At 33.7% G+C, this 26,433-nt stretch overlaps 1 protein-coding gene across 1 annotated transcript in view; it reads right to left on the reverse strand.

Annotated features, from left to right (window-relative positions):
- The window catches only part of LOC145845187 (uncharacterized), a 204,207-nt gene extending 178,678 nt beyond the window's left edge, over positions 1 to 25,529 (reverse strand). The window contains exons 1-43 of the mRNA XM_082952610.1: positions 25,462 to 25,529; positions 24,254 to 24,389; positions 22,870 to 23,070; positions 22,385 to 22,509; positions 21,977 to 22,142; positions 21,793 to 21,890; positions 21,573 to 21,680; positions 21,203 to 21,295; positions 19,023 to 19,149; positions 18,672 to 18,826; positions 18,393 to 18,490; positions 17,859 to 18,160; positions 17,547 to 17,660; positions 16,970 to 17,027; positions 16,356 to 16,550; positions 15,647 to 15,759; positions 12,383 to 12,547; positions 11,853 to 12,021; positions 11,393 to 11,630; positions 10,931 to 11,080; positions 10,517 to 10,628; positions 10,251 to 10,405; positions 9,718 to 9,908; positions 9,271 to 9,473; positions 9,033 to 9,202; positions 8,330 to 8,482; positions 7,922 to 8,107; positions 7,409 to 7,526; positions 6,784 to 7,077; positions 6,324 to 6,454; positions 5,990 to 6,125; positions 5,646 to 5,784; positions 5,198 to 5,331; positions 4,490 to 4,914; positions 4,162 to 4,300; positions 3,669 to 3,929; positions 3,139 to 3,411; positions 2,782 to 2,927; positions 2,256 to 2,501; positions 1,701 to 1,842; positions 1,130 to 1,399; positions 407 to 554; positions 28 to 152 (exon numbers count right to left, since the gene is read on the reverse strand). Of these exons, the coding sequence (XP_082808736.1) occupies positions 28 to 152; positions 407 to 554; positions 1,130 to 1,399; positions 1,701 to 1,842; positions 2,256 to 2,501; positions 2,782 to 2,927; positions 3,139 to 3,411; positions 3,669 to 3,929; positions 4,162 to 4,300; positions 4,490 to 4,914; positions 5,198 to 5,331; positions 5,646 to 5,784; positions 5,990 to 6,125; positions 6,324 to 6,454; positions 6,784 to 7,077; positions 7,409 to 7,526; positions 7,922 to 8,107; positions 8,330 to 8,482; positions 9,033 to 9,202; positions 9,271 to 9,473; positions 9,718 to 9,908; positions 10,251 to 10,405; positions 10,517 to 10,628; positions 10,931 to 11,080; positions 11,393 to 11,630; positions 11,853 to 12,021; positions 12,383 to 12,547; positions 15,647 to 15,759; positions 16,356 to 16,550; positions 16,970 to 17,027; positions 17,547 to 17,660; positions 17,859 to 18,160; positions 18,393 to 18,490; positions 18,672 to 18,826; positions 19,023 to 19,149; positions 21,203 to 21,295; positions 21,573 to 21,680; positions 21,793 to 21,890; positions 21,977 to 22,142; positions 22,385 to 22,509; positions 22,870 to 23,070; positions 24,254 to 24,377 (7,096 nt within the window). The 5' untranslated portion in view covers positions 24,378 to 24,389; positions 25,462 to 25,529. The remainder of the gene's footprint in view (positions 1 to 27; positions 153 to 406; positions 555 to 1,129; positions 1,400 to 1,700; positions 1,843 to 2,255; positions 2,502 to 2,781; positions 2,928 to 3,138; positions 3,412 to 3,668; positions 3,930 to 4,161; positions 4,301 to 4,489; positions 4,915 to 5,197; positions 5,332 to 5,645; positions 5,785 to 5,989; positions 6,126 to 6,323; positions 6,455 to 6,783; positions 7,078 to 7,408; positions 7,527 to 7,921; positions 8,108 to 8,329; positions 8,483 to 9,032; positions 9,203 to 9,270; positions 9,474 to 9,717; positions 9,909 to 10,250; positions 10,406 to 10,516; positions 10,629 to 10,930; positions 11,081 to 11,392; positions 11,631 to 11,852; positions 12,022 to 12,382; positions 12,548 to 15,646; positions 15,760 to 16,355; positions 16,551 to 16,969; positions 17,028 to 17,546; positions 17,661 to 17,858; positions 18,161 to 18,392; positions 18,491 to 18,671; positions 18,827 to 19,022; positions 19,150 to 21,202; positions 21,296 to 21,572; positions 21,681 to 21,792; positions 21,891 to 21,976; positions 22,143 to 22,384; positions 22,510 to 22,869; positions 23,071 to 24,253; positions 24,390 to 25,461) is intronic.
- Between the last annotated feature and the right edge of the window lie 904 nt (positions 25,530 to 26,433).

A 26,433-nucleotide genomic window follows, 5' to 3' on the forward strand; every position in this document is an offset into this window, starting at 1 on the left:
AATCAGAGTTTATTTCAATGAACCAACTTTGCACGTAAACAAAAGACTTCATTGACGTTCCGTCGACATCGAACTTGTATTCTCCAGAGTCGTTGAAGTTTGTGTTTTCAATGATCAGCTTGTGTTTCGTTCCGTCAACTCTATACTTGAATCTAAAAAAAGTTCACATAAGTTAAGTAACTTATAAAACTACGGATACAATTTTATCTAAAGATAATTAAAATAAAATTAATTATTAAAGAATGTTAGTCTTTCGAACATTTTTTATTTCACATAAATTCTAGTTAATAAATATTTGACAAAAATTTGTATTTAAATGAAAAGAAATTAAGGTTTGTTCTAATTAATACGTTAGTTTTATAAGGCGTTATTGTTTTAGTTAAACTTAGTATTTCAAGCTACAAACCTTTCATCTTTGTTAATGTCAATTACTTTTCCATTATGTGACCATTCAGCCCTAATATCTGGCTCGCTAATCATAAATTCAAGAACAGCTTTCTCATTTTCTAAAACTTCAACGTCTTCCATTGACTTTAAAATATCAATATGACTGCCTATAAAGTTTTGTTCATAAAATTAGTCTTTGTACCTTTTTAAATTAAGAGTTACTCTACAAAGTTTTAAACATTTTGTTAGCTCTTCATTATTTTTTAGTACGGTAATTTTTTTTTTCTTCTTCACATGTAAATCATAACTTAATATTTTTCAGTAGTTTAATAAATTGTACTTGAATACATTGTTGAGTTATACGATTAAAGAAGATAATTTATGATATAATGAAATACAATGGAAATAAAAATCAAAAGAAATATAAAAAGAATGAAAAGTTAAGTTAAATTACTTAGAAGTGCTATCCAAACAAAAAATTTATTATTTTCTACTGTTTGAACTTAACAAAGCAGTATATTTTATTAATTTGCCAAACAGAGGCTAAAGTTGAATAACCTATTTCTAAAAAGATTTCCATTAAAGCTAAAAGACCTCCTTCGGACTTTTAAACTTACTAAAACAACCAGGCGCAGGTTGCAACTAAATCATAAGTAACTCAAATTTGGTTTTAAAACCTGATTATAAGACATATAATCAGATGAAATAGTAAATAAGTAGAACAAATTTTCAAAACACAAACTTGTGACGTTGAGCTGACAAGTGGTGAACTTGCTGCCGGCCACCGCCGTGTAAACCCCGCTGTGCGCCTTCCGCGGCTCCCTCACCCTCAGCACGTGGGTGTTTCCCCTCCTGAAGGAAGTGTAACGCCCCCCGGTGGTGGCGATGCTCTTGTCGCCCTTCTTCCAACTGACTGTGACGTCATCGCAGTCGATCTCGCACGAGATGTCCACCTCGCGCGTCGACTCGTCACACTTGACCGATTTCGGGAGCTCCGAGGTGAATCTGACGGCTGAAAAGGAAAACAAAGGAGGTTTGCTTGGTTCGTATATGAAACAAAATCCTAGCGCATTATGCTATTTAAAACAGCTATTGGTATAGGTCAAGTTTATTAAAGATTTTATGATTTGTGTCAATGCAATTTCAAGTATTAAATTTTGTACTAAATGCTGTATTTTTAACATTATCGTTTATTCCTTTTTTGAGCAAAATTTCAAAAAACAGACCATGCATAAATCAAACATCCGTAGTATGTAATTTATAAAAAAATAATTAGACTATAATACGTGACAAGTAACAGTTATGAAACTTACGAGACACACACAATCTAGCGGCACACTCGTCAACTCCGTCCAAGACCTGACACTTGTACAATCCGGCATCGCCGTCTCCGCAACTTTTAATTTCCAACTTCCGGACTTTCCCTTCGTTCGAAATGCGAATGTTGCTCGTCGGCTTTTGAGATAAAAGCAAGTTTAAAAATATACAACTGCTTTTGTTAGTTATAACAACAAACAGCTTAAAACAACAAAAACAAGCGATTGCCTTGTTAATTAAAACAACTTGATTAATAAATAATAATAAAACATATCGAATTGAAGTAATGTCAACAGTAATATTTAAATACTTTTCCAGAAATGCTAGAAAAAACTATTTTAGAAACTTTTTCTTTACATAAAACTATTTTTCTCTATTACATTTCATTGAAACAAATAGCAGATTAAAATTTATTTGCCAAGGTGTTTAATTTGCAAACAATCTCACAGTGACGATCTGATCGTCCTTCATCTTTATATAAAACTATTTTTCTCTATTATATTACATTGAAACAAACAGTAGATTTAAATTTATTTCATTTGTAATCTCACAGTAACGATTCGATCGTCCTTCATCCACGTGCACACTCCGGAGTCCTCCACCGACAGCTCCACTTCGAACGACGTGCCGTGAGTTTCCTTCACCCTCTGTTCGGTGAATCCCCTCGTCACCTTCACCTCTTCCACGCGAACCCGCATGGACGTCTGCTTGCTGCCCACCTTGAACGTGTACTCGCCCCCGTCACCGGGTGTCGCCCCGCGCACCTTCAGCGAGTGCTGCGCCCCTCGTTGCGTGATCTGCGTTTCAGTTGTTTTTGTTGCGTGTTTGTAAGTTTTGTTGTGCAAATTACAGATAATTTTTTTAAAGCCTATGCGTGGTTTAAGCCTTCGGAAAAATGAAAAAAAAAAAACGTTAAAAGAAAAGTTGAAACGAGGAAAGTTTCAGTTTGATTCCGAAGTGTTTTGAGAAATCTAACCAAATTAAAACTTTAGCAAAAGAAAATGCTTCTACGTTCTCATGATTAAATTTGTCCTATCATAACTAAAACACAGTTAGTCATTAATGAAAATGGTTTACCGTAGTTCTTTGCGAGTTCTTCACTTCAGTACCGTTGTGCATCCACCTTCCAGTGACTTGCGACTTGCTGGTCTCCGTGATCATCTCGAAATCTTTCGATTGCACGACTCGCCGGCTCCCGTGCAGCTTCTTCGTTATTTCCACCTCTGATTTTTGAGAGTTTTAGATTAAAGCTACATGTGTTGTTTAGCTCCATTTTTTGGTTGTAGTTTTATTTTTTACGTTAATTAAAACATTTTAGTAGTGTAACAATCAAATTAAAAGTTAAATCATTTATTAGAGAAATACTAATCATTTAAATAACTGACCGTTTTTAATGTTTTTTGATAATTTTAAAAGATGTTAAAAAACACAAACTTTCAACGAAAAGTCGGGCGCTGGTCTGCGTCGATCCGGCGAAGCAGCTGTACACCCCCTCGTCCGCCTTCCCGCAGTCCTTCACCACCAGGTGGTGCATGCCGCTGCCCGAGTCGCTGATGAGCAGCTTCCTCTGGTCCTCGCGCAGCACGCGCTCGTTCTTCTCCCACCGCACTCCGGGCGGGTAATCCCCCTCGCGCAGCATCGCCTCGAACACCGCGTCGCCGCCCTCCGCCACCGTCACGTTCTTCAGCCCCAAGCTGAATCTGGGGCCTGTTTGCGTTTTGTTGTTATTTAGACTGTTGAGTGAATACATGCATGACGTTTTTGTTTTTAGCTGTATAATAAATCTCGTAATTGTTCCATCAACGTTAAAGCTTTTTGGTTGCAAAAAATATTGAAAAAAGTTAATAACGAAAGATTTACAAACTAAGAAAAAAACATTACTTTGCCCACTATTTTTGTATTTTTAACTACAGCTCAATATTTTTTAAACTAGAATCCATGCCTCGTTCATACAATTCACTCACTGATGACGGTGACTTTGGCGGTGGTGGTGGTCCTTCCCACCTTGAACGAGTAAACCCCCGCGTCCCTCGCCGTCACCTCCGCCATCACCAGCCTCCGCACCCTGCCGCTTTCCACCACCCGCACCAGCTCGCCCTCCCGCACCCGCTTGCCGTCCTTCAGCCACGCGCCGGTGACGTCGTCGTTCGCCAGGTGGCACTCGAGAGTCGCGCCCTCGCACTCCAGGATGTCGACGTCGCGCAGCGGCCTCACGATTCCCGCTCCTTGAAAATTTTAAAACGTTTGTAATTTTTAATTTAGTTTTATTTTAAATTTTTACACACTCTTGTTTACGTATCTTGTGCTGTTATCACAATATCGATAATGTTTTGCTTGAATTTTTACTTTCAAATTATTTATTTTAACGTGTGTGCTTTTTACTATTTTTTAGATAATGATTAAAAACTAACAATTTTTTTATTTCAGTTATTTTTACAACACTAAACACAATCCGACCTTTAACTTGCAGGTTGCAGACGCTCGTCTTGCTCCCGCACGTCAGCTTATACTCGCCCTGGTGGTCGACGTTCAATGAGCTGATGAACAGCTTGCAAGTTCCTCCCTCCTTGGTCATCTTGATGCTCGACGATTTCTCCTGTTTTCATAATTAACTTTATTAAAAAACCAAAAGAATAGCCAGTCATTTGTTAGGAAAAACAGTTTTTCATTAAAAAGTACTGATTCATTAAAACAACCTTTTATCTACAACAAAAAAAGTTATACTACTTACTTTTTATCGTAAAGCCTTACTAAAAACATATTTTGTTAATATTTTTTTACAAACCGATATAATTCTGTCGTCCTTGGTCCACACCGCCCGCACCTCCACCTCCGAAACGTCCACGCGCAGCGTCACGGGGTTCGTCTCGTGCGCTGTGACGTCACAGAGCTCGCTGGCGAGGCTCACCTCCCTCACTTGCAGCTCGGCGTTGGTGCGCAGCGAGCAGCTCTTGCCCTGGAACGAGTACCTGCCCGCGTCTGACGGCACCACGTTCCGCACCACCAGCACCTGCTTGCTTCCGATGGTCTGCACGTTGAACTTGGCCGAGTCCGACTCGCCCACGCTGAACCCTGGCAGCGCTTGCAGCGGTTGGTCGTTGTAGAGCCACGCGCCCTGCGTGTACGCCTGCCGGTTGACGTTGCACTCGAACACGGCCGAGTTGGACTCGGTGACTGTGACGGACTTCAGGTGGGTCGTGATCAGGAAGTCTGTGTTGGATACGTTGGGTTTTCTATCTTTTAATATCGCCTTTTAAATATAAAGTTTTTTTTAAAAATTATTTTACAAACTAAGTTTCGGTCAAAGACCTCGTCAGTGCTTAAATAAATGTTTTCGTTAAACCAAAACATATAATAGTGTTTTAAAAAAAGGTTAAACTTTGAAATTTTTAGTCGTTCCCGTCAGTGTTTCACAGATAAACTACAACACTTATTTTCTTTGATAAACAGAAATAGTGTTGTGGCTTTCAGATAAAAAGTTTTGCGTGTTAACCTTTCACAGTCAGTTGGCAAGTTGTTTCTGCGTTGCCGGTTCTGAATGTGTAAGTTCCTGAATCCTTCAGTTCGCACTCGGTTATCGTTAGGATGTGTTCTCGTCTGTCCAGAACCATCTGGTGACGATCGAACCTGTGTGATGAAAATTGTTTGCTAACTTAACTGTTTTACCAAACAGCAGAAGCATTTAATTCATGACTACTAGTTATTTTAAAGCAGAACTATTATAAATTAAATTTCTGTTAATTTCGATATTTTAAATGGCATGGTTTCCAGTATTTTGATCGTAAATTAGTACAATACTGATAAGTTAAGTGCAAAAATAAATATATTTTAGTACCCTTAGACCTAAGCAATTTTTACTTATAGAGACTCTGCTTTTAAAAAAAATCTTATTTTGCCACTGAAATTTGAAGCCAAAACTTTATCTTGTTGAAGTCACGAACCTCTCGGACTGTTTGATGAACACGCCATCGTGGTACCACAGACCCATGACGTCCTTGTTTATTTTGCACTTCAGCTTCACCGTGTCTCCCTCGTACATCGTCGTGTTGGTCATCGGCTGCAGGATTCCGACGTTTTGCGCTGAAAATAGAAAACTCAGAACTGTTTGATTGGAAATTTATTTTGTAATCAAGCAACTGGTAAAGTTTCAACAGAGAGTTATATCTTAAATATCAAACTAAAGAAGCCTAGGTTTAGCAAAAGTATACAATGCTAAGCAAATTTTGATTTTTAAAGGCAAATTTATTAAAAAAAAAAGTTTTGCTAAAATGTTTAAACTGCAAACTTGCAACTTGCAGTCTGCATCTGGAGATGTTCTTTCCGTAAACGAACTCAACGTGACCGTCGTCCTGGGGCTGAGCGCAAGTTATGATCAACTTGCGCTTGTTCAAGAAGCACTCCTCAACAAACCTGTCTTCTTTCTGTGGGAGGAATGAATATTATTAGTATGATATAAAATGAAAATTCATTAGAATAATAAAGTTATTCGAAGTAAAGTATTTACTAAAACTAAAATTGTATAAAAGGCATGGTCATATTTTTTTAAAGCAATGTTTAGGACCGACGTTCAGTAATAAAATAATTTATTTTAAGGCACAATTTTCATTATTTTTTCATACCTGCACAGGTTGTCCGTTAATGAGCCATTGTCCTTGCACCTCGTTGTGAGAAACAGTTGTTTGTATCACCGCCATTTCTCCCATGTCCGCCTTGCTGTCCTGCAATTCTTCCATGATCGCCTTCTGTCTTGCTGTAAGATAGATAGAAAGCTTTATTAATTTGATTATTTTAAAACACTTTTTAAAACTATATACATCAATAGAGGTTTGATTAAACATTGTTAACTTTTTAGACAATTTTAATATAAAACTTTGCACCTTCACTATGACAAATATGGATTTAGTTGTATGGCCGACTAAACTGTTTGAAAAAAATTGTAAGCTTAAAGTTCTTTTAAATTAAAAATAATCGAAAACCTAACGAATACTTTTTTTTCAATAAAAAACTATTTCCTAAAACGATTTTAGCCAATTTAGACCTGACAGCTGAGATCAAAAGTACAAAACAAACAACACCCACCTGCCACCCTGACTTCGGCCGAGGTGAAGGCCCTCCTCCCGTTCCCGTCCTCGATCTGGCACGAGTACACCCCCGAGTCCTCGCACCTCACGTCAGACACCCTCAGGTAGAACGAGTCCTCGTCCCTCCTCACCTGGCACTTGTCCCCGTCCTCTATGACGCAATCGCCCACCCGCCACGTCACGCTTGAGATGTCGGCGCGGGAGGAGCACTCGAGCATGACGGACCGGTCGAACTCGGTCGCCATGCGGTTCCGCAGGTTCTTCGAAAACAGGAGCGGCTTCTCTTTAGTTTCTGAAATTGGAAAAGTTAAAGTAGAAAAAATTAAAAAAATTTCAGATATTGATTTTTTTTGTTTGGCAGATTTTTTTTCTATTGACAAATTGAAATATAAAGCAGTTAGTATGTAGATGTGTAATGATAGTGAAAGACTTGAACTAAAAACTAGCTAGATTATGTCAACAGTGCTTTTAAGATTTTGATCTATTAAACTGTTCAAAAAATTGACTTCATGAAAGTGTTACTTCTGTTTGTTGTTTTTATTCGTTGTTTTTTATAGTAAAACATATACGCACGCATTTGAACAACTTTGTATAGTAATGTAAGATTTAGCAAAGACGCTCACCTTTTACAACAAGGAACGCTTGGCTCCCGGCCTTTCCAGCAGGATTCATGAGCTTGACCGAGTAAGCTCCGGCGTCTTCCGCGCACACGTTCCTTATCAAAAGTTCGCACACATCCCTCTGTTAACAGCATGTTGCATTAACAAATACTGTTGCTTTGTTCAAAAGCGTTTCGTTTGATGTTAGCTAATTTTATGTTAACTGTTTTGTAAGAAAATGCCAAAGATTGATCGTCTTAGAAAGAAAACAACAAGAGTTGTAAGAGTAAAGGTACATTCAAATTTTTGTTTTTGAAAAAAACACAATTTCTCCATACTAAAAATAATAAAACACAACATATCAACATAAAACATCACCAAAAACGAAAAATAAGTAACATGTTTGTGTAGGAAAAAATGAAACTGAACAGTACTGTTAACTTTAGTAAGAAGCGTACTAAAGTAACAGAAAATGTTAGCTTCGGTAACAACTCACAGATTTTAAGTTTCAAAATTCAAAATTACAAATGCCCTCACTTTCGGGTACGACCACGTGATCCTGCCGTCCAATCGCAGCGCGTCCTCGTTGTGAACCCACGTGACTTTCGGCAGGGGGTCGGAGTCGAACTTGACGTGGAAGCTGGCGTCGCTTCCCGCCCTCACCTTGCAGTTCCTCAGCCCTTCGACGACAATCGGCGCCTGCATGTCGGGAGTGATCTGGACCTGTTTCGACGGTTTTTGTCATTTTTATCAAGATGGTTTTTTTTTTTTTTTGAAAACAAAAATCTGATTGTTTTACAAGCTAAACATAAAAAAAACTATTTATATAGTAATGATAAGAAAATAATAATTATAGCACTTATCGAATTTGTTTTTCTAGTGTTTGCCTATATATTTTTATTGATATTGATTAATTTTGATATTTTTAATTTAATAACAAATTGCCTTGTTGAGTTCGTAGTCGGGAGCCATCTGGTTGGCTCTGTGAAGCCAGGGAGCGTTCGATTTGTGATCCTGTGATTGGCTGGACTTGTGGTGGAGCAGTTCTCTTTTCGTTTCGCGCAAGTGCATCTCGTAACTCCTGTCTCTTTCTGACACCTAGCGGAAATAATTTTAAAGATCATAAGTCAGTTTTTTATTACCAAACATTTTGGAGTTAGCATTAGCATGTACTGTGAATACTAATTTTGGTACTTAGCTTTGCTACGTGTGTGTAAAACTTTGTAAAAAAATTATTATAACAATTTATAAAAATACACGTTTAATTTTGCTTTAAAAGTTTTTTTTATAACTATAAATACCGACGTCTTGTAAAAGTCCAAAAGAAACTTTATTTCAAACTCACTCTGGCCGAGTTGGTGTCAACTTTTATTTTTAAAACTTCTATTATCATAATTTTTTGCAATACGTGAAAAACTTTATTTTAAATAGTTTTTTTACGACTATGTACATTGCTGCTTTGTTTTAGTATTCAGTTGTTTTTATTTCAAACTCACTCTGGCCGAGTTTGTGTCGAGCTTTATTTTTAAAACTTCTATTATTATAATTTTTTACAACACGTGCAAAACTATATTTTTAAATAGTTTTTTTACGACTGTATATATTGATGCTATGTTTTAGTATTTAGTTATTTTTATTCCAAACTCACCCTGGCCGAGTTTGTGTCGAGCTTCCTCACCAGCTGCTCCTCGTCGTTCAGCTTGGAGAACTTCGTTTGCAGCTCCTCGTTCCTCTCCACCTTCCTCAGCTCCATCTTCCGCATCAGGTTCTCGTTCTGCTCGATCTGCTGCAGCTCCACCATGCGGCGTCCTTGATCCTCTGTGGAAAAAATGTTGTTAGGAATGGCTATTTTCAATTTTCAATTCAAAACAAGCAAACATTCCAACCGTTCAAATAGTACTTCTTTTCGACTTCGACTTCGGACTTGCGCAGCAGCTTCCTGAAGTTCTCCTGGCTGACGACCTCGATCTTCGCCGACGACTTCTCGAAGCCGAGCTCGTTGGCGACCGCGATCTCAACGGTTCCCTGGTCGTACTCCCGCACATCGGTGATCTCCATGCTGTACATCCCGTCGTGCCACACGCGGAATCTGCGTGAAGTTGGTGAGTTTTTGTAAAAGTTATCTTTTGTTTTAGATTAAATTCAAAGTTGTAAAGTAAAGTTTGGTTTGTAAAATGTTTGCGACAGTGTTTAACATAAAACTATGAAAAGACGATTATAAGTTATTTTTTTAAATCTAAACGAGTGTTTTTTGTGACGTCATAGCAACAAACTTAAAAAACAAAGGCGTTATTCAAAATATTTTTGTTTAAACAGCTATTGAAAACACTCACCGCTTGCTGGAGCTGATTTCCTGCCCGTTGAGGAACCACTCGACTTTGGGTGGCGGGTGAGCGTTGACCCTGCAGATGAACTTGGCCGAATCGTGCTCCCTGACCGTGGAGTTTTGCAGGTGCAAAACCACTTGCGGCGCTACAGGCTGCGATTTGGGCAGCTCCGCCGGATGGTCGTGCGCCAATGAGTACTGTATAAACGCAAATTGTTATTAGAACAACAAAGAAAATTTCTTTAAAGAAAAAACTAAAAGATTATAGAAAAAGATGTAAATAAAAAAAACGTTGGGACAGCGAGTAACAATAAAATTCTGTATTTGAATAGTTAATTTTGTTTTTCTTTGGTTTTTGTTACCTAAATTCTGAATTTTGAAAAATAAAGAACTTCATTACAACTATATACGTTTTCTAAACTATTTTTAGGATTTTTAAACCGAGAAGATATTAAAGTATTTGTCTTATACTGTATTAGTACTAAATATTAACTTTAGTTAAAAGAAAAATTAAACAGTATTAATGAAACAGTTACAAACTTTTTGTCGGTATTTTTCAATGGAGTTGATGCTGTGCAGCTGATCGCTTTCAGGGAGCTGCGTTGACTCGACGAGACCCTTTTCTTCTTTGACGATCAAACTGGTGGAAGATTGAGCGATGCCGAAAGAATTCGTCACTCTGCAACTGATCACACCTGAAACAGTTCAGTCAAATTTTTTTTTAAGAAGTACTAACAAACAGTATATATACTTTTTAGACTTTTAGAAAGATAATGTTCCTAAAAACAGCATGAAAATTATGAAACCTGTATCCCGCGGAAACACAGAGGCGAAGTTCAACGATGCGTAGCCAAACTCGAACAGGGTTGTTATCCTGGTTGCGTGCTCCAACGGCTTGTTGTCCAGCAACCATTCAACCTGAAACCGTGTAAATTAGATTTACATTGGTACTTTGGTGTAAAGTTGTTAATTACATAAAGCTTCTACACCTTTACGTAAAAAATTCAATTGAGGTTGGTTAGAAAAAAAGTTTAATTAACTGAAATAAGTATTTTTTAAAAAGATAAATGTTTATAGTAACCGTAGCGGAGACTTTCTTTGATTTTTATTTGATTTTGAAAATTATATGTTTAAAACAGAATTACGGGTTATACAATTTTAGAGCTTGTTACATTCTAAATTTGGTATTTGATTAGAGAAAGCTAAACATTCAAACAAACTTTCATGTTGGGATCGCAGATGGGCACGACGTAACACTGGAACCTGGCGGACCCGTATATTTTCTGTCTGACGGATTCCAACTTCTTTCTAAACTTCGGCTTCTGCTTCTTCTTTTCGTTGTACATGTCAGCATCATCGTAGTGGTCAAGCTGGAATAGTTAAAGTTTGTTTAAGGTATCGATTTGTATATTAAGTATAAAGTTGGTAACAAAAACAGTTTTACAGAGACTAGTTTTAAAACACTTAAAGCAAAATGCACTAATTTAACTTACATTTCATGACTTTTTGTTTAAAACTTTATGATAGAAAAATAGACAAGTTTTTTATCTATTCAAAATTTTTTTTAAGTTGCTTGAAGAACGTAGAAGCAAACTTAAATAATGAACTGTTTAATTTCGTTAAAACTTATCAAAAAAAATACTGCTTTTTTAATTTTTATTGTTCTTATTTTATTTTCATACCTTGTGTCTCTCCGAAGACTTCCCCGCCTCCAGCTGGGACTTCTGACCCGATCCCTTCTTCACGGTGAACCTCCTTCCCTTGTCCTCCTGGACCTTCTGCTCCTGCTTCACCGTCACCTTGCACCTTGCCAGGTCCCTCCCGTGCTTGTTCACCGCCGTCGCCGTGTACCACGCGTCGTGCTCCCGCTTGCTGGCGCCACCTATCGTCAGCAGCCCGTGACCGTCCACCCCGTCGATGCTGTAAAAAAAAATAAAGTCTTTAACTTTTAGTACAAATTAAACTATTTTGAAGTTTTAATAATTATACAATTGAAAAAATTCAAAACTACTTTTTTTTAACTTTGTTAACAAAAACATAGAATAATGTTTATCAAGACAAGCATTATGTTGCCGAATTTATTTTCAATTATAAATGTAAATTAAGTAGGTAAACAAATAATGGAACATGTATTCAACGCACAGAAAATCGTGGTTTCCTTCGGGGTGCAGGAGGACGTTGTCGCGCATCCACACGATCTCAGGAGTGGGTTTTCCCACCGCGAACACCTCCAACCTGATCGTGTCGCCCTCCTTCGCCGTCAAGCTCTGCGGCTTCTCGAGAATCTTCGGTATCTCCGCTCCCTCTTTTGCTAGATTTTAAACAACAATTCTTATTAATGAAATATAAATTAGGGATTAAAATTTATAACCAACATTGATAAACTTGGATAGATTTTTGCATTGAAGCTTTTAGCTACAAATTTTTTTAATCAGTTGTTTTTGCTTAAATAAGTTTCGTTTTATTTTGTGCAATATTAATTGTACGTACATAAAGAAAATTGGATAAATGTATAGAAAAAATTGAATACAAACTGTCTTGATTTTCATCAAGCACAAAACAAAAGTACTTAATAATTAAAATTTTGAGAGTTGAAAATTTATTTTGAGATAACTTTTAAAAACTTGAAATATGTATATTTTTTCAACACAAGCGTATTTAATTTTGCTCACCGACGATGGTGAGGTTGAGCGAGGTGTAAGCCTTTCCAGCCTCGTTCTTGGCGATGATGGTGTACTTCCCTGTGTCGTCCAGCTTGGCCGGGGAGATTATCAAGGACCTGACTCCGTCCTCCTTGATGACCAATCTGTGACTGTAATCTTCCTGCACTTCGTTACCTGCATATGAAAAATGTTTAGTTTTTGTGCTTTGTTAAACATATACAATTTATCATAAAGCTAATAAATATTGCAAATGTGGTTTAAGAATCTATGGCTAAAGTTTTTCTTTGACAAAGTTGGTTACTGTAATGTGTTTTTAATGTTATTAGATATAATAGTCTTTGGATAATATTTTCTTAATAGTCAAGCTTTGTTGGTAGATTATATTCTGAAATAAAATAAAAAACAATTACTTTTTAAGTAGCACGTCAAAATTTTGACTTTTTTCAACTATCTTTTAAGTATAAATTTTGTACTCTTCAGTTATTAGTTAGTTTTAAATAGTACTTAAATTTCAGCCGCTTTTCAACATTTTTAAAAGTTGTACAACGTTAATTTTTTTTTCAACTACTAACCAAAATAAATATTCGAATATTTTCCAAAAATTGAGTAAGCTAAAGTCTAAAAATGTTTCGCGGTAAGTCAAGAGTGCTTAGGCTGGCTCTTAAGCTGTTTAAGTAGTAACATGTACGGATAAACTAGCTATTTAAAGAAAGCGTTTGTTCATTAAAAAAGCCTAGTGTACATTAGCTATGTCGTTTATTAGTAAAATATTTATCAGTTATAACTAAAAAAACTATACGAAACTAAAACAAGATAAATCTAACTGATAAAAAAGTTTACCTTTGCAACTGGTTATACACACGTATACGTTTAAATCTAGCTGTATCCAGCTATGCAAAGCATCTTGACCATTGTTATTTGTTTCAGCTTTAATGTTATTTCTTAATAAATTTTCTTGTTCCTTAAGACTATTTACTCCCAGTCTAACAGAAGTAGAGCGTTTAAGTATGATATCATTATTTAAAAATTTCTCTTCTTGTTTAAAACCATTTTCTCCTAGTTTAATTGAAGATGAGCGGTTAAGTTTGTTATCATTAATAAATATCTTTTCTTGTTCTTTAATTCCATTTGACCCCAGTCTATCCGAAATAGAGCGTTTAAGTTTGGTATCATCATTTAATAACTGTTCTTGTTCTTTAATACCATTGGACCCCAGTCTATCCGAAGTAGAGCGTTTAAGTTTGGTATCTTTATTGACAAAGTTTTTACTTTCTTCAATATTTTCTGCGTTGTTATTCACTTTGTTTCTTTTCAAACTTCTTCTAAACTTCCTCGGCGCTAGCAGTTTGTACCGGGACTTGGGAGCAAAGATGCTTTTCTCGCTTTTTATCGACTTCACGAACCCCGAATCGCTAGAATCCGTGAAAGACTCGGATCTCTGTACTTTTTTGATGTCATCCTCGCTATAGATAATTTCCTGTTCACCGTTTACTTTGACCTTGTTTTCTTTTTCTTTCAACTTGCTGCTTTTAGAGTCTTTTTTCTTTGAAAATTCACTGAACGACTTGTTTAAGCTGGACCTGATATTTTTTAAACTTTGTGAAAAAGTCAAATTTTCCGCTTCTCGAGTTTTGTTGAGTTTTCGAACCTGCTTCGGAGTTCTAAAGCTTCTTCTGGACTCCGGATTCTTGTTTATGTCGTCTCTTAAAAACGGATTGCTAGACACTCTTTTTAGGTTGTTTAGGCTGTTCAGTTTACCTTTTTTAACTTTTGCATCTTTTTTGTCACATTGCATATTTATGATAAGTTGAGGCTGGTTAAACCTTACTGCTATTCCATATATGTAGCTTTCCATAAACTAGTACGACAAAATTTTAAAAAGTTCAAAAATCATTCTGTTTAAAAAGCTACTAGACTTAAAATTCATAAAATACTGTTATAAAATTGAAAAAAAACACAAACTGGTTTTAAACTACAAATTAACGTTTTACGAATAAACAATACATAAACCTAGCTGTAACCTACAAACTTTAGTTTTTTATATAAACAAAAACAATAGTTTACAAATCGAAAGCTGCTGTATAAACAAAATCAAACCGTCGCGTACCGCGTTGCCTCGCAAAACCTACACAAACATTTTTTTTTCTGGCAAAACTTTGTCGCACAAAGTAATAAACTTGAAACACTTGCCAGCAACAAAACAGCTTTTTTTTGTAAACTTTCTCTCAAAAAAGCGTTCAAGTGGCAGCGCGAGGGGCTGTTGAAGTTTTATTTTTATTTTTTGTAGTAGCTTTGCCCGCTTTATTTTTGTTTGCTCAAAAGACAGCAAAGAGTCACTTTCCGATTGAAGATTGCTTTTTGTTTGCTCAATTCTGCTTGCTCAGTCGGTGATAAAATACTTAGACTTGACGCCTTACGACTTTCCTTTTAGTTTTTATGTTAGTCGTATTAAGCTACTGATTAACTTATTATCTTTTACTAAATAATCAACTTAAGTAATGACTAGTTTATTTTTATTTTTTTTAATTTTTAAATTTGAATAATTTTTTTTTTTATAAATATTTAAGTTATGAAGTTATAAAGAAACCCTTAGAATTTAAATGACAACTATTTGAATTAATATATACCGGTACACTTTTTTCTGTTAAATTTTACAAAAAAAAAACAGCCATGGTAAGTTTCATTTATTTCTACATTGTCCGTTTCATTAACAAAATTTAATTGCTGAGCTATTTCAACGTTCAATCTGTCTTATACTAAATAAGCCTTTTACCAACAGTTTTTGAACAATCAAACACCTTTTCCATAAAAAACTTTACTAAAGTCTTATTAAAAAATATTTTAAAATAACTTAATAAAAATAACTGCAAAGCATAGTTGTGTTTCAATTTTTTTTTTGTAAAACAGCCATTCATTAAAATGCAGTATTTTTGATTTTTAATGCAACAAGTGCCATTAACAGCTACTTCAGCTTGAGTATCAAAAGTATATTTACCAGTGTAAGAACAGATTGTTTGCTTAGGTTACTGCAGAAGCTTTTTACAGTTGTTAAAAACTGTTTGTTTGTCTAAGAAAAAATTTACGAGTAAAAGTTTAAAAATTACGACTTGATAGGTAAATGTGGTAAACAAGCTTTTAAAAGTTCTAATGTTTAGTCGAAGTTTTAACATAAATAATTACTTTTGTGCGTTTGTTAAGTTTAAATTTAGTTTATAGCGTTTTTACTTTTTAAGTGTGTAGTTATAAAAAATTAGTAAACTCCATCAAAATAACCTTTTAAGAAGAAAGTAACTTCAGGCATTGGTCTTCCTGTGACTTTACAGTCGATTCTGGTTGCGTTGCCTTCAGTGCAAACAATACTGTCTGGCTTTGAAAGAAAACGAGGCCTGTTCGTAAACATACAAAGTTACAGTTCGAGCTTTCTTTAATTTACAAATTAGACATAAAACCTGTTCAATTTTTTAAAATTTTAAAGTTGTTTAGTTGCAACTAAAAGGTCTAAATCAAAATTTGCTTTTATCCGTATTTGATTATGTAACAACTCGTTTACAAAAACTCACACAAAATTACTTTCAAATCGTTGTTTTTATATTACTCAACATCAAAACAAAAACTCAATTATCAACTAATTAATTTTAGAGATCTTTAAAAATATATTGCAATTGTAAGCAAATTAAAAAATTAGTTTTATAACTAATTTATTTCAATTTGGTGATTTTTTAAATCTTATGTTTAGCAACAACGGAAAAGATTAAGCTTTTCAAGGTACAACAAAAGGAACAACTGTTTCAAACTTAAGTTTTACTGAAACTAAGCCTTCAAAAACTAAAACTGATTAATATATCTATATAAGTACTTATCAATACAAATAGAGCATAAATAACTGTTAAAAATGTTTTTTTTTAAATTACACAAAAAAAGGGGATTTTTATCATCTCATGTCTAAAAACGCAAAAGTACAACAAAAATTAAAATAAATTACAAGTAGGATTTTTCAATGTCGTTTTGGTAGCTCTTCTCGGTGTACGCTTGCTTGTGATTGGTGGATCTCGTCGTCAGGTTGGTCACGTGGGTCAGCGCGGGTGAGTTCGAACTTTCCCGCGCATTTGCGCTCCACTGCACACTGGGCGATTGTCTGGCGACACCCCTGGATGAAGACCTGCGCTCTTTACGACCCCTGGCGTATTGTAAATGGTAAAAAGTGTTCTGGTAAGAAAGCACAGTGTTTGGCGAACATATTAATTTGAATATTTAGAGGATGACATATATTAAAGGTTTAATTATACCAGGTTTCGTAGAAGAGAAAAAGTAGTTGTATTATAAGAGGAACAATAAATTAATTGTTGAAAGAGGCCCTAATAAACAGCTGTAGTTGAATTTAACCGAAATCTAAAACTTCCAGAGTTAAAAATAAAACGAACAATACCATAAGTATTTAAGATTATTAGATCAAGTAGATTAAAAACAAACTTAGCTTGTTAAATTGCACAAAGTAAAAACAAATAAGTGACAAACACAATCATTTAACGTTAAAGTTTAAGTAAATAAAGGATTATCTTATTATTTTATTAAGATCTACTTTAAAATCAAACAAACCTAATAGATGTAGTTTGCTCGCTAACTGCAGTTTCTTCCTGACTCATTCTATACTGATCTGTGAAGTATAAAGTACAATTTTGGTAAAATTACATCATTTTAGATTTAATTTGAAAAATTAACAGTTTTTAATGGAAAAAAAAGTGTGCTAAAAGTTTGACAAACTAAAAAACATAATCAAAACTTGTAAAAGCCTACAGTAGCTTTGAAACTTATTTTGTTGTACCAAATTTAGAACAAAAAAAGAACCTTATATTTTGTATGCATTTTATATACTTATATGAACAATAATAATACAATAAAAGTTTCAAAGTTTTAAAGAAAAACTTTTTTTTGCTGAAATTAATACTTTGACTATAAAAGATGAAAAAATTTTGATGTTAAAAATGATGATATTGGTAAAAATGTAGGCACTTAAGTAAATAAAACGTTTTCAATACAATATCGCACAAAGTAAGGTTGAATATATTTGTTTCAAACTTCATAAAAGGATTAATACTCCTTCGTTTCACAATACGTTATACTTACAGTTGTCAACTTAAATATAACTAATTATCAACTTTATTGAAATATAAACCTTCGCTGATAACTTTGACGGCTCCGCTGATAAAACCGAACTGATTGGTCGCAGATATCTGATATTCTCCGATGTCGTCATACTGCGCGTCATCTATTACCAGACTGTACAAATCTGGAATGTTTTTTTTCAGCATTTAGTAAGTATTAGCACTTAAAGTTTGATTGATTAAGTTATGACTTGAAGATTTTAAAATAAAATTTACCAGTACAAAAAATAACTTATTTGTTTAAAAAGGACACATTTTTTGAATTCTAATAATAATTTTTTTTTAAATATTTAATGATAATTTTTTAAGTTGTTAAAACTAACTTATTGATTCGTCGCAAGTTATCCTGACCCGGTGGTTTCCCGTCAGCGTGACGTTGTTGCGACCCCACGTGACCAGCGGACGGGGAGCCCCCGTGATGACGCAATCGATGCGCACCTGGCCCCCTTCGACCAGCGTCATGACCGGGTCGGGCGTGGTGACGAAGCACGGGGGCCTGCCGTTGGGTGTCGCGCTGCTCGGTCGCCCCTGCCTCGTCTGGGACTCGGGTCGCTGGGAGCCCTGGTGGGAGCCCTGGTCGTCAGTGGTTACCAGGTCGCTCTCCGACACAAACTCCAAGTCGGCGCTTTGAAAAATGAAAAGAGTTCGAATAGTTTCCAATATAAATAGTTATTTGTATGAGAAGGTTTACAAACGAGGTTTATTATAAAGGTATTTTTTGTTAACAAGTATTAACTTTTACAATTGAAACCTAATCTTAAAATATATACAAACTCGTTTAAAGGTAAATATTTAACAAAAAAATCAATTATAAACATTATAAAGCATTTAATCTAAAAAAGATTTTAAATAAATACCTTTCGAAACCGTCATAGCTGGTGGTTGAAACGTCGGTGGTTGAAATATTTGAGGGGGGCCGACCGTCGCCCCTTGGCTTTATATTGGATGCGTACACCTGTGCGTAATGATTTTTGTACAAGTAAAATTAAAAAAAGCTTGTATTTATTCTACTATTTTGTGTTTTTTTAGTTTTTTGTGAAAAATAGAGAAGCATATCAAATTTAAAGAGTCGATAGTATTATAGTTAATTTTGAGTGAAGCTAAATTGTATTGATCATTTTTTGTCTTGTACAAACTTGTAGTGTGAATGCGTGGGAGGAGGTTCCGTGTTCGTTGGTGGCGGTGCAGGTGTACAGGTCGCTGTCGTCCAGGTAACTCTCCCTGACTATCAGGTGGGTGGTGGTTCCGTCGTACGTTATTTCGAAGTCCTGGTTCGATTCCACCATTTGTTCTGCGTACAAAAAATATTAAAGTACACAGTTTAATTGTGCTCACTTTTTTTTTAACTTTTAAAAATTTAGTAAATTCTTACTTATAAACAAAACTTAAGTCTACTCTATAAAAAAATTAAACAAAAAACTAATAGCATTTCTGTTTTACACAAAACACTCTTTAATTTCAAATTCATGAAACTAAATTTTAACTACCTCCACGGTACCAGGCAACTTCGGGGACCGGGTCCCCAGATATTTTGCACGTCATCAGGGTCAGTTGACCCAACGGAACCCGCAACTGGGCTTTCTCCGACTTCACCTGAGGCGCCGAGCATGATACCTAATATTTATGTTTTAACATTATATTAAATATATACAATTGTTATATTACTGATAACAAAAACAAGGACAAGCTTACAAAAAGCCAGCTTAAAAATAGGTTTTAGAAGTTTTTGCATGTATTAATTTTTTTAATTGGTGTTATAAATTAAAAAAGCAACTTCTCAGTTTTTATTTAGTTACGTTTTAGGTTTAGTAATGTTAGTTATATTTTTTTACTATTTTAAACATTTGATAAAATGTCAAAGTGTTGCTAACTATGATGCTTTTATGAAAAATGTCTTATTTGAAAATAATAATTAGTAAAAAATCAAAGTTTTTGAGCTCAGTGAAAAAAATAAAACAAAGCGATTAAAACTACTGATCACGGCAATTTAAAACACAAGCGAGCAGTTGAAGTAGTTACCGACCTTGAGTTGGTCACGTGAGTAGAAATAGTCGTAACATCCAAAATAAGAAACATGCAGAAGCGTGCAGCTGTCGCTGTGCTATCACTACTACGTTAAAATAAACACTAACTTTTTTGAATTAGGGCTTTTTTATACAAACTTATTGTAAATAGTTATATTGCGTAAAAATATTTTACTAAGAATATATTGTAAAAAACTTCAATGTTTTTAATATAAGAAATACTTCAACGAAACTCTTAAAACTAACTTACAATTAAAGTTCATTTTATTCTTGATTAACATTTTTGTAGGATCTATTATTGATAAATTTTTAAAACCTGTTATGTTAAAAAAGTTTACGTAGTTTTACATACCTACAAATTTTTAACTTGTCCAACTTACAAATCAGTGAGCAAAAGCTACATTTTTTGTAAGCTTAAAAGTATAGTTGACTTTAATTTATTTTTATAAAGTACAAATCACTATCATTATAAACATTTTTATAAATACTAACCATTTTTTTGAAACAAGCAAATCAAAAAATCGCACTGCATGTATTTCTATAAAGAAACGAAATATCAATTTTTTTTTTGCGTAAAAATACCGTTTTATTTAACAAACATTTGTTTTTAAATTCCTTTACCGTTGATAAACAAGCTTATATTTAAAATTTTGTGAAAGTACATTGAAGAAGTTTGTAAGAATTTTTTCGATATAAGTATATTAACACTTTGAGTCGAACATAGTTTACAAACTATGAACAAACTAAAAAATGCTTAAGAACATATTCTAGCAACTGTGATCATGCTTATACAAAATTTAGTTTGAGTGTGATTTAGTTAGTGCACTAACAACCTAATGTGCTATTAATTTTTGTTCGTAAAAATATCTACTTTCCCTTTAAAATGGGAAATCTACGGATTGATTTTATGATTAAAAACGACTATAAAACACCACAAAAAACTAAAAAATTTTAAAACAATATTGAAATACAAAATCATAACTTGTTTTAAAGTATACTGTTGCCTTAAAATTAACACAAATTAAAACTTTTCATCTAAAGACGTTTTTCGTTGTTATGAAATATAAAACGGCTCGCTAAAGACCTTTTCTACTAAAACTTGATCTCTGAGTAGAAAAGTTGCCCACCCTTATATTATACAGAACTATTTTGTATATTATTTTTCGTAAAAATCTCATAAAAATTATTCTACTGTGCTTTCTATTCGTTGATATAGTGTGCGCAAATTTTCCTGAAAAAACCAACAGTGCGCAGTACAAACCACACTCGGGTTTTATTCTCACTTTACTAAAAGGCATGAAGCTGTTTCGTTCGAAGCCACTCGTTTGCCTGTGGCCTCGGTTCCTATAACCTTGGTTATTTAAACTAAAGTCATGACGGTGAGTGCGTTTCGGTTGATGATGATCGAAACGCTGATTCTCGTAATTGTGACTCGATAATGACATGTTTGGTGACGTCATGTAATCGCGATGACGCAATGATTCGTAGCTCATGACGTCATGATGCATATTTTCGAAGCTCCGGCTAGGAGAATGGTGCGTCATCTCGTACGGCTCGTATCGGAGATGACGCTGTTTTTTGTTGGTTTGATGACGCGTCTGATTTGTTTTTTGGTAATGACGACATGAGCGTGACGTAATCACCTGGTGCTTGTTTTCTCCCGACAGTTGGCTGAAGTCGTCGGGGAACAGGGAAGGTTGAACGACGCCCGGCGAAGGCGGGATGTTTGCTATTCCCTGAAATTAAGTATATTTTTAGACATGTAGCTTTTTATAATAAAAGTTATGTCGGTAAAAGATATTTTAAAAATTCAACAGTTGGGTATTATTATTGAAATTGATAGTTTCAAGGTTCATCATGAAAAATACAAGCTCCCCGAAATTCCGTAACAACCCTTCTACAACAGCTTTATCATTTTTTAAGAAACTTTTGACATCTACAAATTAAATGACTTACAGCATATTTTTTCTACTTATAAAATACGTTATTTGCAATAAAAAAAACTCAAACAACCACTGAAGGGCTGATCCTGACGCTCCTCATGCTCGCTTCCTGCTGCTGCTGCTCCTTCTTCCTCATTATTGACTTCATTTCGTGAACGTTTCCGTCGAAAACTTCACTCTGTTTGAGATTAACAAGTTAAAAGAAAACACAAAAAAATCACAAGGTTCTTATTTTACATATACACCCAAACACATAAATCAAATTTAAATAATTTTAGTTCGAAACTAACTGTTGCGTGATGCTCCTGACTGGAAGATTGTGCGGCGAATTTGCTCTCATTTGCCTCATATGAGACTACTCCTCCCTCCGAAGTATTTTCTGGTTCACCTGCATTTTAATTTAACATGTTTTACTCAATACTTCAATAGTTATCTTTTTTATAAGATTGTACAATTTTTAAAATGTAAAATTACCTTCCATGACAACCAATGGAGCTGATGACGTTGTCTGTCCCTGCTGGTTGGCGATTGCGCATGTGATTGTTCCGCTGTCCTCCTCTGCTACGCCCACTAGTGTCAGAGTGTGCTTTTCCCTGTCGCTTCGAACTTGACAGTTGGCAGAATCGTGTACTTGTACTCCCTATTATTTCAAAATTAAGTTTTGCGTTTGACTAAATAAAAATAAAAAATTTTAATTCAAAGATTTTTCACCTTATGTCTAATTAGTTAAAATGAGTTGGTATGAAAAAAACAAACTTATGAGTTATAAAGTTATAAACTTGTAATATCTTATTTTTTAAATGTCCATTTTTTTGGTATGACCTGGTGTCATTTTTACCGGTACAACGTCAAATTTAAACTTAATAAAATAAAAAAATTCACCTCTTTGTACCAAGCAACGATGGGTGTTGGGGTTCCGAAAATAATCGCATTGAAAACAGCGTCACCACCTGGCGAAACCCTAACTCCCTCAAGTTGAGTTTCGAACCTCGGTGAAATCGCCATCGCTGTATGTTATTGATTAGTTGTAGAACTTATATTTTTTAATTTCTGTTAATCTGTAACAGTTTTGTTTACCACAGCTTTATACTATTGATATGACAGTAAAAGGAAAACAAAATGGTTTAAAAACTTTAAAATTATATAAGTTTTTAAAATTAACTCATTTAGATTTAATACATTTTAATCTGTAAAAGTAGGAGAGATCTTTATTAACTACCTTTCAAAATCTACGCTTCATAAAATATTCTCTTAAAATTTAATGTTAAACTCAAACTTTTTGAATTGAAAAACAACTAAAGCGTCATTTAAAATTAATTTCCACAAACATTTTTGTCATTATTATTTTACCAAACAACCGCACGAACATCTGATGCTGAGGTTGGCGGTGGAGGAGTTTTCTCCCTTGTCGTTGCTGACGTAGCACGCGTACCTGCCCCCGTCCCCCAGTATCACCTTGTCGATCCGCAGCACGCACTTGCCGTTCTCGAAGTTGGCCAGCTGGAAGCGCGGCGATGACGTCACGTCCACCCCCTCGTAGAACCAACGTATTTTTGGGCGCGGCGATCCTGCGGAAGAATTTGTTTGAAAACTAATAAAACTTGACGTAAAATACGTTTGAGCGTGCGAGATTTTAACGGCTTAAATTTGAGAATAATTTTTTGAAGAAATAATGATGTTCACTTAATAAGTAATTTTTAAAAGAACTTTGGTCAAAAGGTTGCACGGTACAGTCATTTTTTAATAAAAACTGTTTAAAACACAAAAGACATGTTCCTTTTTCATGTAGAGACAAAATATATATTAAGTAAAAGCACTTTCATTAACTAAAATAAAAAAATACATCATTGTAGATTTCTCGGGTACAATGTATAGATCTTTGTATGGAAGTGGTTTAATGAAAAAGTAAATACTTTTAGTGGGAATAATATAAACAAGAATCATCGGCGAAAGTCTACAGAGCATAAGTCTGGACTTTCGTATGCCGTAGAAAAAACCCAAGTTAATATAAAGCATAATAGTACCAATTCGATCATCAGACATTTCGGTAGACTGAGACCCGAGTTTCGTTTTAATTGAAACCGAAATCTTGTGGTCTGATGATCGGAGTGGTGTGATCAAAACTCTATAAATAGTATTTTGTTATAACCTAAAGGTTTTATAAGGTTTTAACCTAAAATATCATAAGTACGTTTTTGTTTTTTTAACCTAAATAAAAAAAGGTTTTTTTAAAGTTTTAATAAATTAGTTTTGTTTTTTTAGTCTTATATGAGAAATAGTAAGAAAAGTAACGTGAAATAGTTTTCATAGATTACATTTGTTTTAGTAGAACATTTATTTTAAATTAATGATGTGCATAAATTGCAGTCAATTATTGTTTGTAAATTTTTTTACAAAAAGTTTAAACTAACAATTAAATAAAAAAACTTACATGAGTTTATTTTAGTTTAAAACATGTTTCGGAAGCCGAGATTTTTTTTTCATTACGTTCAAAACGTAATTATCACGCAATTAGCACCGTATCTTAGTCAAAACTTTGAAATGTTATAAGTATTATTGTGGGAATTACCATTACAATTTTTTCTTAACTCGGGTTGTTTCACACAAAACTTTCAAATAAAATCTAGTCGTGGGCCGAAACATTTACTTCCCTGCTCTAAACAAAGATGTTCTAAAATTATTAGTTGAAATATTTATTAATATTATTTATTAAAAATTTATTAGCCAAAATAAAAAATAAGAAAAGCAAACCCCCGACGATGCATTCGAACTGGACACTCCAGTCCTTCACTGCCACCACGTTCTGAAGCGGCTGCAAAAAACACGGCATTTCCGGCTCAGTGACGTCATTTTCTTCAGTGACGTCAGTGGCCATTTTTTGTGTTAACTGTTTAAAAACTATAAACTATATAAAATTTTTCAAAATCTTTTTTAGAAAAGCACTTCTATACTTGGATAGCGATTACAACTTGTTGTAAAAGTGTGTTGTACAGAACCAAAGTTTAAAACAAATGTTTAAGCACTAAATAATAAAGTAAATGGATTATTTTTGGCATGTTCTTCTCACAATGTTTTAATTTGTGAATATTTGTAATATATGGGTTTAAAGTTTTCAAAGTTCATTGGTTGTGGTTTAGAGATGACTAATTCGTGCTTTTTGCAAATGCCGCATGCTTAAAGTAAAAATTAGGTAACACCATTTAGACGCTCTTAATACACCTACTTGTCTCTTTGTCAATTGATTATATTATTCTAATACTCATGCACAAAATAGTTAGCTACATTTACATTAATGTATTAAAATTATAAAATTCAAAAACTAAACGGTTTAACAAAATTTATATAAAGCTTTGAAAAATTGATTGATTTTTTTTTTTCAGTTAATCTAGTTTTTCGACTTACTAAAAAAATAATTAAGGATTTAATTCAAAGCTAAAATTTCAACTTCAAAAATGACAACTTTAATGAAAAGACGAATATAGAAAACAAAAATGACTTTCTGTTACAATAACTTTATGGATCTAATATCTACTTTTTTTTATTGTTTTTAATTAACGGAATGGGCTAGCAATACTTATTATGAAACGTATAAAACATTAAAGTATTACGAACACTTTTATGGATCTTTTTTTATACAACTCTAAAATATTTCATATTTTTTATTATTTTATATATAAGACGTATACAAAGTAATAACTTAAATAGGTTTACTCCTAGATTACTCATTTACTAGATATAAGTTTTTTTTATTTTTTAATATGTATTCTAAAAACATACCTAATAAAAATTCTTATAATTTTCAACTATAGCTTATTTTTTTACCTAGTGTTTTAATAAATGTTTCTTTGAATATTCATTTTAAAGATGAACTCTATCCTATAAGAAATTGCTCTTCTTTATAACAGTAAACAATTTACAAAACATTTATCTATTTTCAAATAAATAAAACAAAAACTAACAAATATCTATTTCTTTCTTGTTTGTTCAAAAAGTGTTATCCAATAGTTCGGCACAGCTCGGAAGCTATAACCGAATAACAAAATAGTTCGGACGGAGACGACTTGCATTACCTCACGCGTTTTTCCCTGATTGTCTCTTATCGCATTATTATCTTTTATGACGTCACGTTTGGATGCTGGTTGCATCACAATAGCAGATAACTTATGTCTGCATTGTTTCAACGTGTTATCTTCTTGTGGAGATAATAGTTATTATGCTTCCGTAATACAATATTGTCTCCCTTGCACCAAAATATGTAATTTGTTTAAATAAAAGTTTTGTATTGCGGTTCTTTTAATATATTTGTTAATTACAAACTACAGAAAGTATTTTGACTTGCATAAATGACTATTTGAAAAGCAACATTTTGAATAAAAACTATCTAAAAACATCATTTTTGTTATTTAATCTTGAACATTTAACAAAAAGTGCCGATAGAAGTTTTTATTGTTTAGATTTATTAACTTTCACGTAAATAAATACATAAAACATACTCAAGATTTAGTTTTCACAACTTTGAAATTTACCTTGCAATTTTTTCATAAAACGAATTTACCACTTATAGAATTATATTTGCTTATTAAATTGTTTTCAAAGTCTAAACATCAAGTATATATATATATAAATTAAGTTGTAGAAAATTAGTTTATTTATTAAAATATTTTTAAATAGAAAGCTATAATCATGTTTTCGTGAAACTAAAACTATAGCATACATCTCAAAAAGGATATTTTTTAATTGTTTCAAAATATACTTAATTAACTTAGTTATTAATTTTTTCCAAAGTTTTTCACAGTATAAATGTACATATTATTTTTAATCATCCTAAAATTTTTATTTTATTACAAACTAAAAGTAAGTTAATTCATTCACTTAGTTTATAAGTTAGTTTGAAAGCATATAAAAGTTAAAAAACTTGCATTTTTTTAAAT

Source organism: Thalia democratica, chromosome 9 (genome assembly GCF_965202585.1).
Source record: "Thalia democratica chromosome 9, ktThaDemo2.hap1.1, whole genome shotgun sequence".
NCBI classification, from domain to species: Eukaryota; Metazoa; Chordata; class Thaliacea; order Salpida; family Salpidae; genus Thalia; species Thalia democratica.